Source organism: Pristis pectinata, chromosome 30 (genome assembly GCF_009764475.1).
Source record: "Pristis pectinata isolate sPriPec2 chromosome 30, sPriPec2.1.pri, whole genome shotgun sequence".
In the NCBI taxonomy this organism is placed as follows: domain Eukaryota; kingdom Metazoa; phylum Chordata; class Chondrichthyes; order Rhinopristiformes; family Pristidae; genus Pristis; species Pristis pectinata.
In genome coordinates this window covers 4,706,006-4,725,195 of record NC_067434.1, presented here as the reverse complement: position 1 = coordinate 4,725,195, position 19,190 = coordinate 4,706,006, and the positions used below count along the sequence as shown (strand labels likewise).

Below are 19,190 nucleotides of genomic sequence, written 5' to 3'. Positions count from 1 at the left end.
ACTCTAACCACAACACCACCATCTGTGAACTTACTAACCCACCCATCCACATTTTCATCCAGGTCATTTATATATATCACAAACAGCAGAGGCCCAGCACAGATCCCCGTGGAACACAACTAATCATCGACCTCCAGCCAGAATAAGTCCCATTGACCACTACCCCCTGTCTTCTAAGGGCAAGCCAATTCTGAATGCAAATGGCCAAGTCACTGTGGATCCCATAATCTTCTGGATGAGTCTACCATGAGGGGCCTTGTCAAACACCTTACTAAAATCCATGTGGACAACATCCACAGGTCAACCTTCATCAATAATCTTCATCACCTCCTCAAAAACTCAAACAAGTTAGTAAGACACAACTTGCCCTGCACAAAGCTATGCTGACTGTCCTTAATTAGGCCATGGTTTTCCAAATGCTCATAAATCCTACCCCTAAGAATCCTCTCCAATAATTTCCCTACCACTGACGTGAGACTCATCAGTCTATAATTTCCAGGAACATCCCTATTTCCCTTATCAAACAACGGAACAACATTAGCCACTCGCCAGTCCTCTGGGACCTCACCTGTGGCTGGAGAGGGCATGAAGATCTTGGTCAAGGCTCCAGCAATCTCATCTCTTGCCCCGCTCAATAACCTGGGGTATATCCCAAAGTCATGCTGGGGAATGGAACTCTCTTTATTCCAAGAGTCCAGCACAATTTGCCAGTTTCCTCTCCCACCCCCACCTCACTGCTGTCCAAAAGGTCAGGTATGGCACAACTCATCGCAGACGAAGCTCTCTCAATGCTACCCTGAAGAGATCTCTATCACACCAGCCTGGCTTCATGCTAACATCAGTCGAGCTTTTAAATCGGTGAGTGCTAACCTGTTCCAAATAGTTTAAGCCTTGGTTTATGCCTTGGACATTGAGGGTGACTCTGTGAGCAGGCAGTGTGGTACAGACAAAAATTTGGCAACAATAAACAGCATTCTCGAGCCTTGGTGCTTTGGGATGATTTGAAGATGTGAAAATTGTTCCATGAATGCAAGATTTTCTGTGCATAGATCAGTGTTTTATCACTGAAAACAATAACCATTTTCACAATACCCAAAGTGCCAATGCATTTAACAAGCTTGAAGTATAGCTCAAAAGGGAGGGTTTGAGTTCATTAATGACACATGTCAGTTAACACAGATTTAAGATGACTGCCAAAGAAACAGAGGGGACATTAGAATTTTAATGCAGTGAGTTGCTATAATCAGGATACATTGGGAGAAAAGTTGGTGGAAGGAGATGCAATGCCAAACTGAGTATACATCTGGAAAGGAAGTATTTGTGGGGCTAAGGGAAAGGAGTGGGAGCTGGGGTCAGGTTTTTACCTCTTTTAAAAGAGCTGTCACAGGCAGAAAGGATGAACAGCCATCTGTCTGTGCAGTCCAGTCCTACACTTCTACAGAGGACTCATGACCAAGGTAAACAACAGATGGAAAATACTTCTGGAGGAGACAGAGTCAGATTTCTCGAAGGGAAAGTCATCACCCTGAAACATTAGTTCTGCTTCTCTCTCCACAGGTGCTGCTTGACCTGTTGAGTATTTCCAGCATTTCCTGTTTTATTTCCGATTTCCAGCATCTGCATTATGCTTTTCAGGATGGATACCATCCTGCTGCAGCCTTCAGGTCCAGCCTGTAGATATGGGCTAAAAAAAAGTGGGACGTCATGCTGCAGTTGTAGAAAACACCGGTTAGACCGCACTTGGAGTACTGTGTACAGTTCTGGTCGCTACGCCACAGGAAGGATGTGGCATCAACAGGGGGAAGTGCAGAAGCGATTCACCAGAATATTGTCTGGAATGGAGGGCTGTAGTTACAAGGATAACATTGGATAGACCGAGTTAATTCTCACTGGAACACAGGAGGCTGAGGGGTGGCCTTATGGAGGTTTATAAAATTATGAGAGACAAAGATAGGATAGAGTCAGAATCTTTTTTCCCAGGACAGGGTAGACTAAAACTAGACAGCACAGGTTAAAGGTGAGAGTGGAGAAATTTAGAAATCTGTGGGTTTTTTTTTTCACAGAGAGTGGTGGTTACCTGGAACAAGTTGCCAGAGAAGATATTGGTGGCATATAGTATTACAATGTTTAAAAGACATTTGGACAGGTACAAGGATAGGAAAGGAGTTGGGGGGATACAGGCCTAATGCGGGCAGATGGGACCAGCATAGATAGGCCCAATGGTTGGCATGGACAAGGAGGGCCCTAAGGGCCTGTTTCTGTGCTGTACGATTCTATGAGTTGTAGAATCGGGGGGAGTTCATGAGAAAGTGAAGAGAATAAAAAATATTAGGGTTAATGTAAGATTAGTGTAAATGAGTGGTTGATGGTTAGTGCGGATTCAGCAGGCCGAATGGCCTGTTTCCACACACTCCCTCTCTCCCTGACTTTATGAGGCTGGGAACTTTGCACTTTCTTCCATCCAGGTTTAACCTCCTTTCCCTCCCCCTCAATCCCCTTCTCCCACGGTTGATGGCAGAAGCAAACCCACATCTTCGTTCAAAGAGCATGTTGTGCAGGTGATATGGCCCAACATGGGTACCCCAGTAGTTGTCAGCAGCAACAGTAATCAGTGGTGGGAACCCCAGCTTATCTCAATTTGTCCCTCTCTTCCTTAGCCCAGACCTGAAATGGTTTGATCCTACAATCCTAGAGGAGCTCGATTACATTTCTGAAGTGAGCGGACCACCAGGCAGTGGCACCACTGCAGGTTTTCTGAATATGCTCTGTGCCCAGTGGGATCCCAGGGATAGGAGGAGAACTGCTGTATAGAGCCAATTGTTACAGTGGGTCCTGCATTTACCCAGTGCCAAGACCTGGGTGTTTAACAACATTACCAGTACGTTCCGCCAGCACCTTTGCTCCTCACATCATTCTATAGCATGATGATGAAGTACTCTCCCACACAGATCAGTGGTAGCTTGAAGGGTTTGATGATGTCAGCAATATGCAAGGGACAGTTATGATATTTGCAGGGATTGTCCTACACACAGGACGTACAATGTTCAAAGCTGCCACATCACTGGTCAGTAACACATGGAGTAATTCTGACCTTGGTGAGATTGGCTTGACATCCTGTTTAAAACAGACTTTCTCCATTTTCCCGTCTGTACTTCAGTGGTAAGCACCATCTCCATTTTTAATTTCTTGTGGTGTTGTGATCTCCAGAGACATTGAGTACTGATGTGGAGATTTCAGCCACTTCACGAAATGCTTTGAGAAAAAGTTGTTGATCGGTTCCAGAGGAATGTAGGGAGAATTTTTTTTTAAATGGGATTACTGTAGGATTATCATCAATGGGTGTTGCTGGTCGCTGGGGACTCGGTGGACCAAAGGGCCTCTTTCCATACTGACTCTATGGCAGTGAAAATGTGGACTTCAGCACCACAGCAAGTTATGGAGGTGTATAGTACTGATTGAAGGGTAAATAGGCAAGAACTGGAGGGAGGAAGAAATGGAATGATAAGCTGGAAGGGTTTATGAACAGGGGTGGGAGAAGGCGCATGTGAAGCACAAAACCCAGCACAGACCAACAGGCCATGGTCTGTTTATGCACTAGGCGAGGGTGACGGGATAGGGGTGGGGTGGGAGGTTGGGTCCTTCATAACACAATATCCGGGTAAAGCTGCCACTCAAGCCTTCATGGGACAAGACAAGTCTATACAGTAGAAAATCCAAACCAAAATGCATGCAGGAATTCAGGCCAAAGTGACGTGGAAGTGTGCAGCAAAACCATGAGCCCACATCCCATACACACACAGCGCAGAACAAAGGGTTGGTTACCTGCCAACAGTGGGGCTTAGTGTTGAGATCTGTCCCTGCAAACTGTCCATAATGTTTTGCTGAGAATAAAGTTGCAGAGGAGAATTAAACTGAGTGTGAATCACTCGGAGCCCTGGCACCTCCACCTCAACCGGGCCTGCAGGACAGTACTGGGCGGCTTCCTTCAGCTCCTGGGGTCCGACCCGGACTTGGCTCGGGATGGAGGAGGTGCTGTGCCTCCTGCGTAAAGCTGATGGAGAGCAAGAGGAAGATGGAGCATAGACGGTGGCAAGGGGAGCGCGAAAGAACCCAGGAGACAGTGGGCTAGAGCATAAGATTAATTTTAAGAATTGGGGGAATGGAAGAGAACAATGGTTTTAGAAAAGCAAGCAATGGCATGATGATGGGGAAAGAGAGACACTGTCAGAGACTTTAGTAAGGACTAAAACGTCAGCAATGTTTACTTCACAGTACTCGGAAAACAGTCAACACCAGTGTTGTCACCAGGTTTATTGTTACAGGGAGAAAATATCTCCCTTATTATTGGGGTCAATTTCCCAACCAATGGCTGCCTAGTCTGTAACCGGGAGATTTTGCTGATTTTCCAATAGCTAATGCAAGGACACTAAGCAAGGACCATTCATTTGTTTACACTGTTCTTAAGCCAAATCCTTAAATTTCACCTACTATCAATGCTAAACCCTGGTGTTATGTATCATAGACCTGTGCCCACCAGTACTGCACCTTGGTGTTACACTGCGATAAACCTGTACCCACCAGGTTTGTACTCCAGTGTTACAGTGACAGATCATTCCCATTACTGTACCCCAATTTCATACTGTGACATACCTGGACCCACCAGGACTTTATTCCAGTGTTATAACAGACCTGTTCCCATCTGCACAGCAGCCCAGTGCCATAGTGACAGATCTGTGCTAACCAGTACTCTACCCCAGTGTTATACAGTGACAGACCCATCCCCATCAGCACTGTACCCCAGTGTTATACAGTGGCAGACCCATCCCCACCAGTACTGTAGCCCAGTGTTATACAGGGACAGACCTGTACCAACCAGCACTGTATCCCAGTGTTATGTAGGCACACAATTATCCCCACCAATACTGTATCCCAGTGTTATATAGTAAACAGACCTGTGCCCATTAGGGCTGTACCCCAGTGTCATACAGTGACTGACCCGCACCCACCAACATTCCTACCTGCCTCCCCCACTCCCAGGTGGAACAACGTCACATGTAGCCACCTATATGACATCCCAGTGTTTTGCTGGGTCCAATCCATATCCACCAGAACTGAAATCCTAGTGACAACACTGTATTTAAGGAATCAGCTGTAAGACAATGCAGCCTAAGTCATGCAAAGACAGCTAAAGAAACTCCTGTTATATGTCTGGTATGTAATCATGCACTGTTATTTAATTTTAAATCTATAAATGGAGATTAGGATATACAAGATTTATGAGGTTTCTATAGCCCCAAGCATTTAAGGAAAGATGGATCTGAAGTTTGTGTATGCAGCTAATGGTTGGAACCTGCATTGCCTGGATGGAGACAATCCAGAAGGGAAGCTCAGGCAAGCCTGGATATTGTGGCTGGCACTCCACCAGCAAGCCGGGCTCCGCAGTGGTAGTACAAAACATAAACTTGTCCTGAAATTGTGCTTTCTCCTTAGCATGTGGATTGTGACACCTCATTGTATTTACTGAGCCGAGGTAAAGCAACAATGAGCACCTGCTGACACTGGGCGTTCGTCTAACGGATGGGTTCACTAGACTGAATGCACGCTGAAAATGAGCTGGTCTCTGAAGAAGGAAGCACAGACACAGACAGTGGCATTACTACTTGTTCACCCTTCATGAAGTTGACACTTCAATTAAATTTAAGTAAATCCAACTTCGGACACAAGTCAAGCTTGTGCAGGCAACCTGGCTCCAGACAGAACCTGCAAAGAGAAATCTTAAGAGTTTTTTTTAATTACGAGTGAATCAGACAGAGACAGAGATACTTCATGTTACAACCAGGCCCAGAAAGTCCACCGGTCACAAGCCTTCCTTTTCTCACTGCTCTGTCAGACACACCTCCTTGCGATTCTGCTCAGTCTGGAGCTAAACCACATTGGCTCCTGGTTCTTTTCAGTGACAGATCCCAGAGAGACTAGTTAGTCACCTGAGTAACATACAATTACAAGGGCAGACAGAGTATGTAAGCAATCAGCATTGAGCGCAAAGTGGAGAATTGTTTTTGGCACAGGTTCCCACTGGGAAACACCAGTGTACGTGGTACTTACATCTTGCTTGGCTCAGGACTGTTGGAAGCTACGCTGGAGTCGAGGGCACTGTTGAATTCCTCCACTTTGGCTGTAGAATAGAGGCCGGCTGGGCTGTTGTACTGTGAGGTTATGACTTTGGGAGATGAATTGGACGCGGCTGTGGCACAGAACGGCTTAGCGCTCCGGTTATGAGCACTTCCTATGTGTTTAACCTCCTGCGTGCAAGGTCAAAAGGACAAAGATATATGGCTACATGCATGCGTGAGGTGACAGCCAAGTAACATGCATTGCAAAATCAACAACATTAGGGATGTGCACACGTTGCTACCAATCACTGGGGCTTCCATCTTTTACTCTATGCCACAAGTAATCCACACCTAAAGTAATTTTACAAGTGCATAGTTCGTTGAAAGCGGCGTCACAGGTAGACAGGGTGGTGAAAAAGGCATTCAGCACACTGGCCTTCATCAGTCAGGGCATTGAGTATAGGAATTGGGACATTATCTTGCAAGTGGATGGTAACAGTCTTTTCCCAGGGTAGAGGAGTCCAAAGCGAGGGGGCATAGACTAAGGGTGAGAGGGGAAAGATTTAAAAGGGACCTAAGGGGCAATTTTTTCATGCAGAGGGTGGTGAGTAGATGGAACGAGCTGCCAGAGGAAGTGGTTGAGGCAGGTACAACAGTATCACTTAAGAAGCACATGGAGGGGCGGGGCTTAGAGGGATATGGGCCATACACAGGAAATTGGGACTAGCTGGGTGGGTACCGTGGTCAGCATGGACTGGTTGGGCCGACAGGCCTGTATCCGTGCTGTATTGCTCTATGACTCTATAACTCAAAGTCATTATTCCTGCTCCTGAGTAAACAAAAATTCCAAATAAGTTGGGATTTACCAGGGATCAATAGGAAAGGGACATGGATCTACTTGGATTGGTCCTTCAAAGAGCTGCTACCAACACAATGGGATGAATAGCCTCCCTCAGTGTCAGAAAGAGGATCATTTCAACTGCTAATCCATAAGTTATGTGGAAAAGGCAGCTTTACATCCTGCCCAGCACTCCCTCCTCTGCCTCAGTGGGTTAACCTGGAGGGCTGTGGAACCAGCCTGGGACCCAATCCTGCCAGTTTCCCCAGTGGAAGGTTTAGGTTAAAACTATCCTCAAAGACTTCTGGGAACAATCCCAGGATCTTCTCACCTACACCAGCCACAGATGGAACCTGGAAGGTTAAAAGGGATAGGAGGGTGAATGGCAGCATTGTTGCTTACTGCCATTGAATGGGCACCAACGGTGATTACACATCCCTAATACAGTTGCTCATACACTATCCTTCGTTCCAGGTAAGTGCAAAAGCAGGTCGGTGGTCAGTGAACCAACAATAAACTCACTATCCACAGCAAAGAATGGGTCTGTGAAAGCTGGATTTCATTGACTTACTGGTTACAGCAAATTCCATGTGCATAGTGACTGAAACACGATAAATATACCAAGGTGCAGGGAGATCCCGAAAGCAAAGGACTAAAGGTCAAAAACCTGGTCAACGAGGTGGGGATTCTTAAAGTAGGGGAGGGGTAGAGATTCCAGCACACTGGTTGTAAATGGCTGAAGGCAAGTGCAGGAATGGTAACACCACCACAGGACGACATGAGGAGGATCAGGACTCTAACATGGAAGGAAATGGGGCAAAAGTAGCTCAGCCAGGAGCGAGAGGCGAGCGTGACCTGCAGTGAGGTTGGATGTGAGCGACAGGTCAGCTGAGACTTAGGAGGCGAAGCAGGAGGCGATGGCTTCATCGGCAGCAAACACCAACGCATTCAGTGGATAGCAGACCCAGAGACCAGCAATACAAAGTGAGTGGAGAGCAGACAGATGTGTTGTGGAGATGGAGCTGGACGTCATCAGGGCAGATCTGCTGATGTTGCTTCTTACAAGACAGAAGTAGTTCATGGAAGAGTTGGGAACGCCAAGGGGCATTATGCATGGCTGAAGATACTTCAGGTAAATGCCGACCCATGGAGGAGTGAATCCACTGTGCCAGGCAAAGGCTCAGAGGCTCCGGAGGGAGAGGGGCCACTGGAGGATGAGGGGACACAGCCATGCTGTGACTGCAGAGACTCGGAAACCTGCAGGACAGATTCAGGAAGTCTTGGAAAGGAAACAGGAGGTGAGAGATAGCATTGAGGTTTGCAAGGACAGAGGATTCACTGCTGGGTTGTTTACAGTGATGATGGTGAATTTGAAAGGGAGGGAACAGTACCTGTGATCTCAGAGGCAGCTAGCAATTGGGCTAGAAAGGTAAAATGGGGTGGATAGGGTTGAAGAAACTGGTTGGGAAAATGAGCATGGAGGAGGGACAGTGCGATGGGAGAGAAACTAAAGGAAGATGAGTATTGAGGGCTAGGAAAAGGAGAGGATGGTGCCAAAGGAGAAGGGGTTCATACCAACGGCAACCAATTAAAGGCCTGTTAACGAAGTCCATAAGCAGCATAGATATCTTGGATTGGGGCTCAAGGGGGACATTGGGAGTTGAGGAGGCGAAAGTGGACGGTTGGGAAATAGAGCATGAAAAGGCGGGGACAGAGAAAAAAGGAGAAGCTTTGTTGTAAGAAAAGTCAGTGAAGATAGTGGGAGAAAAATGGGGTGGGGGATGGAGACAGCAGTCACCTGTGCCTGTGAGGGTGACCCTGGACTGACAAGCAGCTTGTTTGAGGGGACTGAGGAACTGACGTGAGCTGCTCGTGCACCATCAATCACATTTCTATTGTTGAATATAGCCAAACCTGGAACCTTTTAGACTGGAGGGTGTGAATACAGACGATAAATCGGGGATCAACAACAGAAAGGGAGAGATGAAAGGTACTTCCGGGCAAAACCTTCAATCATAAAGGAAAGCAGTTGAGCAAACAAAGAGTTCAACAGCTCCAGAGGTTTTCATGGAGAACAGAAGCAATGTGAAGCAGCTTTTAGATTTTGAAAGCAGAATTCCACGTGGCTTGGGGAAGTTTTTTCCAAGGAAAGATGCAGAAGGAATTGGGGCTGGGAAAGAGGAGTAAGATATGGTGAAAAGGGACACAAGGAGGTTATTGGAGACAGCACCTGTCAGAATTTAAGGCAATGAAAGTAGTCACAGAAGATGGCACAGGGTGACCATGGATGTGATTGGAAACTAAACATGGAGGAAAGGCTTCGGGGGTGAAGATGTCAGAGGAGACAGAGCAATGGGAGATGAGGCGGAGGATGAAGAAATCCATGATTAGGATTGGCTCAGTACCAGGGAGGCAAGGAGGAAGACTAACATGCTCAGAATGACAGTCACATACTCATGACTCCAACATTAATTGTGTATGACAAAATGTTGGATACCAGAATAAAGGAACAAAGAGTAAGGAAGAACAAGAGTGAAGGGCAAAGTCCCAAGTACTTGTTAACAACAGTTGGATCACCAGAGGTTATGTATTTGTGAGAATAAAAAAAACACACACAAACTGAATCAGAATTACTAGTCTTGAATTTAAAGTGGCTAAGGAACAAACTGTTTTTCTTGTGTTTTCCTGCAAATAATTAATACTTGGAAACCGATTTCTGTAATTGATGTGCTGTGGAGAGGCAAAAACAGTGCAGCTCTGTGTCAAGAAATATTCTTTAATCTTCTTCCAACTCCTGGTTGTCCAGCCCTCTACAGTGTCAGTGCTACTGTCAGTGCCCTCCTGTACTTTAGCCAAGTGGTCATTCTCCGTGACGGTGGGTGTCATTGGTGGATAGAGTCATAGACCAGATCGCCATCCCCATGCTCACACTTTGTAGTATGCATACTGACATACTAATTAGCAGCAGGAAATGGCCACTTGGCTCCACAGGCCTGCTCCATTATTTGGTAAGATCAGGGCTGTTCAGATGTAGCTCTGGCTTCACAGTCCCATCTTACTCACAGTAACATTTCACCTCCTTGCTTGTTAGATACCTATCAACCTCTGCTTTAACAATATTCAGACTCTGCTTCCACTGCCTTTTGAGGAACAGAATTCCAAAAACTCACCACCCTCTGAGAGAAAGCATTTCACCTCAGCCACCTTAAATGGGCAACCCCTTATTTTAAAACAGTGATCTCTGGCTCCAGGTATCAAGACCCCTCAGGATCTTATCCCCTGACTCCACATAGAGATTACTTCTTTGGTTCCCAAGGGGACTTGCTCTTTCCTTGGCTACCCTCTTGCTTCTAATATGCTTAGGAAGGTTTTAGGATTCTCTTTAATCGTACTTGCCAAGGTCATTTGATGGCCCCTTTTTGCCTTCCAAATTTCTTTCCCAAGTTCTCTCCTATATCCCCTATAAACCTCAAAGGACTTGTTCGTTACCAGTTTCCTATACCTGACATACACTTCCTTCTACACCCTGATCAAACCTTCAATATCCTTCATTTTGTTAGGTTTCCTACTTCCTTGCTGTACCTGCATACTAGCTTTTTCTAAATCGTGCGCTAGGACATCCAGATCCCTCTAGATCTCCAAGCTCTGCAATCTCTCACCAATTAGATAATATGCTTCTTTTTTATTTTTTCTGCCAAAATGGACAATTTCATATTTCCCACGTTACGTTCCATTTGCCAGATCTATGCCCTCTCACTGAACCTCTGTATCCCTCTGTGGCCTTTCCTATCGTTGCACCATTAGTGAAGTGGTCAGCCACTGAGGAGTCAGTCAGTGGATGTGTATTTTATCTCCAAACCACAATCCAGAAACACAAACAAACAGAAGTAATCACAGATTAGAACCTGAAGTTGCATGTAAAGTAGAAAAATTCTAAGTGTATAGGAATCAGTCATCTGCTTTGTTACCCTACGAGGGCACACTTCTTGAAGTGCTGGTACTGCTTTGCCACAACAGTGTTAGACCATCTGAGGAGTGATAAAGATATCCAGGGCAAAGGACCCATGCCAGCCACATCCCCTCCTTAAGGAGCAGTAGTGAACGAACTGAACCCTCACTGACAGCACTTTTCTACAAAATGAATTGTGGTTCCAAGGTAAGAGATGAAAGCTCATTATTCCCTGGATCTCAGTGTTACTCCTTCAATATCACAACCACTGCACCACTATATTCTGGAGAATATACTGCATGGGAACCAAGGAGTGAACCACAATAAGTCAGTGTTTGACAAAATGCAAATAAACAGCCAGTAACAGAGGTGGATTTGGCTGCTGCACAACCAGCCGATGTTTCAGTGATGTAAAGCCAGTGTGTGACTGTGCAGTGTGACTGTGACCAGCTTGGTAAGCCATGCCCAGGACTATGGACTTGTCAGACAGTTCATCAGCTGTCGAAGGGACCGCTTCCTCCAGGGCGCTCGGATTCGCTCTTCCACCACTCACCTGCTCAGGGCACCTTCCCAGACAACTGCATGAGATGCAGCACCCTCCCTTTTATCTCCTCTTTTCTCACCCTCCCGGACCCAGACAGTCCCTCCGGGTGAAGCAGTGTCTCACATCCACTTCCTCCAATGTACTGTACAGCATTCAGTGCTCACAGTATGATGCAGATACAAATGCAGGCTGTGTGATCACTTTGCAGAACACCTACATCCAGCTTACAAGAATGACCCCAAGCTTCCAGTTACCTGTCCCTTTAATTCTCCATCCATTCCCAGCCTGCTAGAATCATCGAATCAGAGTGATGCAGGATGGAAAGAGGTCCTTCAGCTCACGGAGCCTGCACCAACCATCAACCTCCCATTTACACCAACCCGACATTTATCCCATCTTTATTCTGCCCACACTTGTCATCAACTCTCCCGAGATACTATCACTCTCCTAAACACTAGGGTCAAGTTACAGCAGCCAATTAACCCACCAACCAGTGTGTCTTTTGTATGTGGGAGGAAACTTGAGCACCCAGAGGAAACCCGTGTGGTCACAAGAACTTGCAAACCCCACAGAGACAGGTCAGGATCCAACTCAGGCTGCTAGAGCTGTGAGGCAGCAGCTCTAGTAGCTGTGCCACTCTGTCTCGGCTGTCCTACACTGTACCAATGAAGCTCAATGAAGACCAAGGAACAGAATGACATCTTTCACCTGGGATATTACAGCCCTTGGGGTTCAATATTGAATTCAAGAGCTTCAGATAACCAGCCTCGTGTCCTACACTTCTACCATTCAGTTTGCTCTTGTACCTCTCTGAAGAGTTTAGGTATCATTGCTCCCTCTTATCCACGCTTCCCCCAGACACACCAGCCTCTCAGCTAGCACCACCATTATTTGTGTTATTTAATCTTTCCTCATCCCCATCCTTTTACAAACCTTCCCCTTTGCTCTCCTCCATTCCCACTTTCTCTGCAACTTAACTTGAATTTCCAAAACCTTTCCCAGTTCTGATGATAGGTCAAACCTATCTAAGAATTTCCACCGATCTGCACTTTGCCGGATGGTGCTCCACTACATCCCGACACCAATGTTCCCGGGTCATAGCCCAGCAAGGGAGGGGCATCCTCAGCAACAGATGGATGGACACATGATACAGACAAAGGCAAGGCTACAGGCTCCATCTGTAGAGGCCCTGGTCTCTCTCCAGAAGACTTTGGTTAGCCCACGACCACCAGCCACATCCCCTCCACCAGCTACCGATTTCAAACTTTGTGAAGGGTTTCCCTACAAACCAAGAGCAGCCAGAACGTGTGCTTGTGTTTGCGAAGGTATTAAACAAATTGGTTTTGTGAAGAAGTGAGTTCTATCACCAGCATTCTCCCATATCAGCAAAAGAAATGGAAATTAAGAAATGTAAACCAATCCTTAGACTCAGTCCTGATGAAGGGTCTCGGCCCAAACGTCAACTGTTTATATCCCTCCGTAGATGCTGCCTGACCTGCTGAGTTCCTCCAGTACTTTTTATGTATTAATCTGGTACAAGATCTGAGCAAGCTAAAGCAATCCATTGTGGATCATAAAAGGTTTTTGTTTAAAAGGCAACAAGTTACCATTTTTTTTTAAAGAAAAACGTAACAATGGAAATTTTGAACGAGGATCAACTACTCTCCTGTGTCGGGGATCAGTGGCAAACCCAATCCCACCCGCACATCTCAACAGGGATCACTGGGTGGCGCCCAGGAGCCAGAATGCAGGGCAAGCAGTGGGAGGTCATTGTGATCAGTTGACAAGCAGAGGCTGTTAACAAGCCTCACACTCAATGCTGCACCTTGTCCCATCGAATTTCTGCTTCATAGGTAGCCCCTTGGGACTGAGGAGGACTTGCTTCTACTGGGGCTCTATGGATTCGGAGGTGATTGATAACCAACGTGGGACCCGCAGACTCTGCCACAGGTGGGGCAGGAGGTTTTGGCTGGGCAGAGCACTGCTTCCACCGTTTGCACTGGGTTCCAGTACAGCGTCAATGAACAGAATCAAGACCCCAAAGCCATCCCAAAGAATCCTTCTCTATTTTGATGGGGTCATGGGTTGGAAATTCCCATGAGTCAGTGGGGATATTACGATCTTTCAGAATTTTGAGAACCTCCTTGAAAATTTTCCTCTGTAACCTGGTGACCTCTTTCTGTGACCAAGCTTGGAATAGAATGCCTGTTTTGGGAGTCTGGTGTCGGGTGTGTGAATGACATATGCCTGCCAAACAGAACTGACGGAGTATAACTGGAGCCTCAGTGCTGGGAATGTTGGGAGAGAACACTGACGTTGGATCATTTATCCCTCCAATGAATCTGAAGAACTTTGCAGAGACAGCACTGGTGCCTTGATGTACCTGTTGTAGGTGGTCCAGGTCTCAGGGATCACTACTGCCCATTACACCATGTGCTGGGCCGGACCTGATGTCTCAATCTTTAAACGCTCTTCCTCAGATCACTACAGGCTGAAGGTGGAGAATTTTGTCGATATCTGCCTTTGCTGAGAGGTCGTTCTTGAGATACAGGAAGGGGGGCCACCTTTTGCAGGGTGTCTTCAGGGTCCTTTGTTGTTGAGGGACAGGGTTGTTGTCCAGAGAGGCAGATTGGGAGAGGCCCTGTGTTTAGTGCGAGGCCTATTCTATTGTACAGTTCAGTCACAGTAGTGTAGCGGTTAGCGTAACGCTATTACAGCGCCAGCGACTCGGGTTCAGTTTATACATTCTCCCTGTGTCTGTGTGGGTTTCCTCCGGGTGCTCCGGTTTCCTCCCACTTTCCAAAGACGTACAGGTTAGGAAGTTGGGGGCGTGCTATGTTGGCGCCGGAAGTGTGGCGACACTTGCGGGCTGCCCCCAGAACACTCTATGCAAAAGATGCATTTCACTGTGTGTTTCGATGTACATGTGACTAATAAAGATATCTTATCTTAACGAGTCGGTGGTAACTTGGAACTTGCCCCCAACTATGCACGATATGTGAGAGCCATCTATGTACTGTAGCTTGATGACCAACGGGAGAGTAAACTTGGTTCAGGAGTGGAGGCGATAGAGGGTGAACAGTTTCCGATTTGTCCTGTACATTTACACTGATGTTTGGCGACATGGTTACAATCTGACCACTGGGGTTAGGGTTGAAGTCCACATCTTGGGGAGGTAATCCACCCATGGGGTTCAGCAAATGGCAGGGCAGTGCCCATACAGGTTACATGACACAGGACGCAGTGTAGGGATCCAGGTCAGTCAGCACACTGGACCAGGTGCTCTGCCTGCTCCACACTCACACCAGTCTGCAACACTGCTCAGCTCCACCCCATTCATCCCGCTTTCAGCCCAGTGTTTTTTGGGAAATGATTCCTGCTGCAGCCTCCTATTCCATACCGGGAGGGATCTCCATGCTCTTGGGACTGATAGTCATTTTCAAAGAACAAGGGAATCCACACTGTCATGGAGTCGGAGAGTCGGACAGCACAGAAAAAGGCCCTTCGGCCCAGTGTCCATGCCGACCTTTCTGCCCATCTACACTAATCTCACATTAAGTCTGTCCCCTTCCATGCATTGCCTATTTAAGTGCCTGTCTAAATCCTTCATAAACATAGTGATTGTATCCGATTCCCCTCCTCTGGCAGTGCGTTCCAGATAACCAACCACTCTTTGTGTGACAAAAAAATTACCCCTCAGATCCCCTTTAAAACTCCGCCTCTCACCTTAAACCTGTGCCCTCTTCCTTTCGATACTCCACGCTGTGAGAAAGATTTTGACTAATCTATGCCTCTCATAATCTTATATACTTCTGTCAGGTCATCCCTAGTCTCCGTGGCCTCCTCTACATTGGTGAGACCAAACGCAGACTAGGTGACTGTTTCGCAGAACACCTGAGCTCCATCCGTAACCGTGATCTGCATCTCCCCGTCGCCGGTCACTTCAACTCCCCCTCCCACACGATCACTGATATGTCAGTCCTCGGCCTCCTCCACTGCCAGGAGAATTCCAAGCGCAAACTGGAGGAACAGCACCTCATTTTCCGTCTTGGACCCTTGCAGCCTAACGGCATGAACATTGAATTCTCCCACTTTAGGTAATCCCCACCCCCCCTACTCCACAATTCCCCCCTCCCTCCACTAACCATGCTTCCCTTTCCTAGCCTCTCTCTCTTTTTTCTACCCCTTTTTTCCCCTCTCTCTCCTTACCTTTGACCCATCCCCCAGTGGATCTGCTCTCTCCTCCTCCCCCGCACTATCTCTTACCTGCATCTACCTATCACCACCTTGTGCCCACCCCACCTCCCCTCTTTTGTCCACCTATCACTGCTCTGCTTTTCCCTCCTATATATTGGGCTTCCCCTTTTCCTATCTTCAGTCCTGAAGAAGGGTCCTGACTCGAAACGTTGACCGCCTGCTTTTCTCCACGGATGCTTTCTGGCCTGCCGAGTTCCTCCAGCATCATCGTGGTTTTCATCCCCAGCCTCCTCTGCCCCAACCTCTGCTTATGCAGCAGTAGCAAAGGTAACGACACCGATCCCCCGCAGCTGCTCCCAATAAAACCTCTCGTCACTTATCTTAAACTAACAATCACACAATCATCTTTGCTTTTAAGCACACATTCCCAGGTCACACCTATGTACAACCTCATCACATTTCCAAGGAAACAATTTCAAAACAAAGGTAAACAATTGAATGTGGCGAGGAAGCTTAGTAATGTTTCCTTAAACATTGGAAAAAGAACTTTAAACAGTGATAAATACATGCACACAAGCGAGTGCACAGGCACGTAGACACGTGCAGGCAGGGGGTGGGGAGTGCAGAGGCACAAGTTTCCATGAATTCCCCTCCCCAATTAATCAGCAAGTATATTCAGGATGCATATGAATGTGTACAATATGCATGTTCAACACACCCCACCAAAGTGGATTCCTTCTCATATCCAAAGCAGGTGGAGACACACACACACACACACACACCTGATCCCCTGCGGTGTGTGCTCTTCACTACAGACATGGGGACAGGGCAATGAGACACCCCATGCAACACAGAGACAGGTTGTGGGCACTTGGGCAAATGAGTGGTGAAGCAGGAAATTATGTAACTAACCTCAGGCACAAAGGCACACAGCAGCTCTTGGAACAGCACAGACACGTCACATCCCCACGTCACACTCACCAACTCTCTGGCCCACCTTTACTCCATGAATATCTCGCCTCATGGGCTCAGTTCCAAATATACCTCAGTGTGGATTCACCCAGGAGCTGTCTGATTATCCAGTAACCTTGAGTAGTAAAACCCAGGGCCTGTAAGCAGTGGAACACTGAGGGAGTGCATCGCTGTCAGTCTGTCACTCTGGGGACAGGGTAAAAATGAGACCCTACCCATGGGGACAAGTAAACACACAACCCCAGGGGAGAACTTTCAGCTGCTGCTCCAACACCGTCACATGAAATGATCAGACCAATTCTCACTGCTAATGCAACAAAGCAGCGAGGACACCAAACTCCAGGTGAATGCACGGCTGCTCCTGCCTGCACCTGATCCAAGACACTCTGTAGCTCACAACGCTTCAGAACTCTGAGGATGTGACAGAACTTTACAAAATGCTATTTCATTCTCGTATTGCAAAAGCGGTCATTATCATCACCCCATCTTCCCTGCCGGAAGACAAAAGTTATTGTTTTTTTAAAACAAAAAGTGGCAATATGGCTGTGGCAATAATAACAGCTCATTCTTGAGCAGCAGCTCAGCTTGGTGGCAACTTTTAAAGAGCAAGTCCTGGTGCCTCCAGTGACTGGCCAGTCTGTGGTGGACCACTCATCTCCTCCACTCTGTTCTACTCAATGAGAACCCCACACCTCACCTAACAGCCTCTTCACCAGTTCAAGAACCTGACTCGACTGCTACACTTTAAGTGGAAGATGTGCCAATTTCACTCTTGTTTGGTCTGGTTCGAGTTTTAAGGTCAGGACCTCCTTTTCTGGGCTTTCTGACCAACACACCTGGTTTCCCTGGATCTACCCTACCACATCCCTTTCATCATTTCAGTCCCCTCGATCAAATTACTCTGATCCTCCTTCTTGCTCAAACTCTGAGGCAAGTGAATGCAGCCTGTGATTTTGTCCTCTAAATGCTGGTATTGTTCTGGTACGTCAGCATGTTTCCCTGTGGTCCACTGGCCAAACCTGACTACTCCAGGTAAGGTCAAACATCACCATACAGATGAGCATCACCACTTCTTTGCGTTTGAAACCCATGGCCAACTCTCCATCATAGAGTTGTACAGCACAGAAACAGGCCCTTCGGCCCAACTCATCCATGCCTATCCACGCTAACCCCATTTGCCCGCATTTTCCCATCCAAGTATCTATCCAAATTCCTTTTTAAATGTTGTAATTGTATTTGCCTTTACCACTTCCCTCTGGCAGCACGTTCCATATAATAACCACCCTGTGTGAAAACCTTGCCCCTCAGATCTCCTTGAAATGTCTCCCCTCTCACCTTAAACCTATGCCCTCTAGTTTTAGACTCCTCTACCCTGGGAAAAATATTCTGACTATCTAACTCATCTATGCCTCTCATAATTTTATATAAAGTCACCCCTCAGCCCCCTATGTTCCAATGAGAATAAACCCAACCTATCCAATCTCTCCTTACAAGCCCTTCATTCCAGGCAACATCTGGTGAATCTATTCTGCACTCTTTCAAATGCTACCACATCTTCCTGTAGTGTGATGACCAAAACTGTGCACAATACTCCAGGTAAGGTCTGACCAATGTTTTGTACAGCTGCAACATGATGTCCCAACACTTATACCCAATGCCTTGGCCTATGAAGGCCAGCATGGAGAATGTCCTCTTCACTATCCACCTGTGTCACCATTTTCAGGGAACTTGCATCCCAAGTTCCCTCTGTACATCTACGCTCCAGAGGTCCCTACCATTTAATGTCCTATCAGTATTCGACATCCCAAAATGCATTACCTCACATTCGCCTTGATTAAATTCCAAATGCCACTAGTCCACCCAACTTATGTCCCTCTCTATCCTCTCACAACCTTCTTCGCTATCTGCTCCTCCACCGATATTTGGTGGTCAGAAAACTTACTAATCAAACCACCTACATTCCCATCCAAGTCATTTATATACAGGACAAACTACAGAGGTCCCAGCACTGATGGCGATGGTACACCACTTGTTACAGACATCCAGTCAGAGAAACACCCCTCCACCACTACCCTCCGCTTCCTGTCACCAAGCCAATTTTGGATGTAGTTTGCCAACACATCTGGGATCCCACATGCCCTAACCTTCCTGGACCAGACCACCATGTGGGACTCTGTCAAAAGCCTTAGTGAAGTCAAAGTAAACCACGCGTACCACCCTTTCTTCATCAAACTTCTTACTCATCTCCTCAAAAATCCTGCAGCTTTCAACGATGTATTCATAGAACAATCTAGTCCAGAAAGGTTCCACCTATCTTTTGTGGATAAAGAATGGGCAACTTCACATTGAACACCTCTCACCCAATCTGACACTCTGTAACTCACTGTGTTTCTTAATTTAGCATTGTACAAAGGTATTCTGACATACAACAAACGAAATTCCTTCATTCATGCCATTCATGTAGCTAAAAGCTGCTCCAGGGCAGATCCCCATGAAACATCCCTTGTCGTATCCTGTTAATCAGTGTATCCTCCTTAGCCCTCATCTATCCCAATCCAATCACCAACCTATATCATA

At 46.8% G+C, this 19,190-nt stretch overlaps 1 protein-coding gene across 3 annotated transcripts in view; it reads right to left on the bottom strand.

Moving 5' to 3' along the window:
- Positions 1-19,190, bottom strand: part of pdlim1 (PDZ and LIM domain 1 (elfin)) — an 89,305-nt gene that overhangs the window by 8,378 nt on the left and 61,737 nt on the right. For 2 of the 3 annotated variants that reach the window (XM_052041498.1, XM_052041496.1), the window contains exons 4-5: positions 5,550-5,620; positions 3,823-4,125 (exon numbers count right to left, since the gene is read on the bottom strand). In XM_052041498.1, the coding sequence (XP_051897458.1) occupies positions 3,823-4,125; positions 5,550-5,620 (374 nt within the window). Of the gene's footprint in view, positions 1-3,822; positions 4,126-5,549; positions 5,621-6,105; positions 6,303-19,190 lie in introns of all 3 variants that reach the window. The other variant, XM_052041497.1, reaches the window with a different exon arrangement.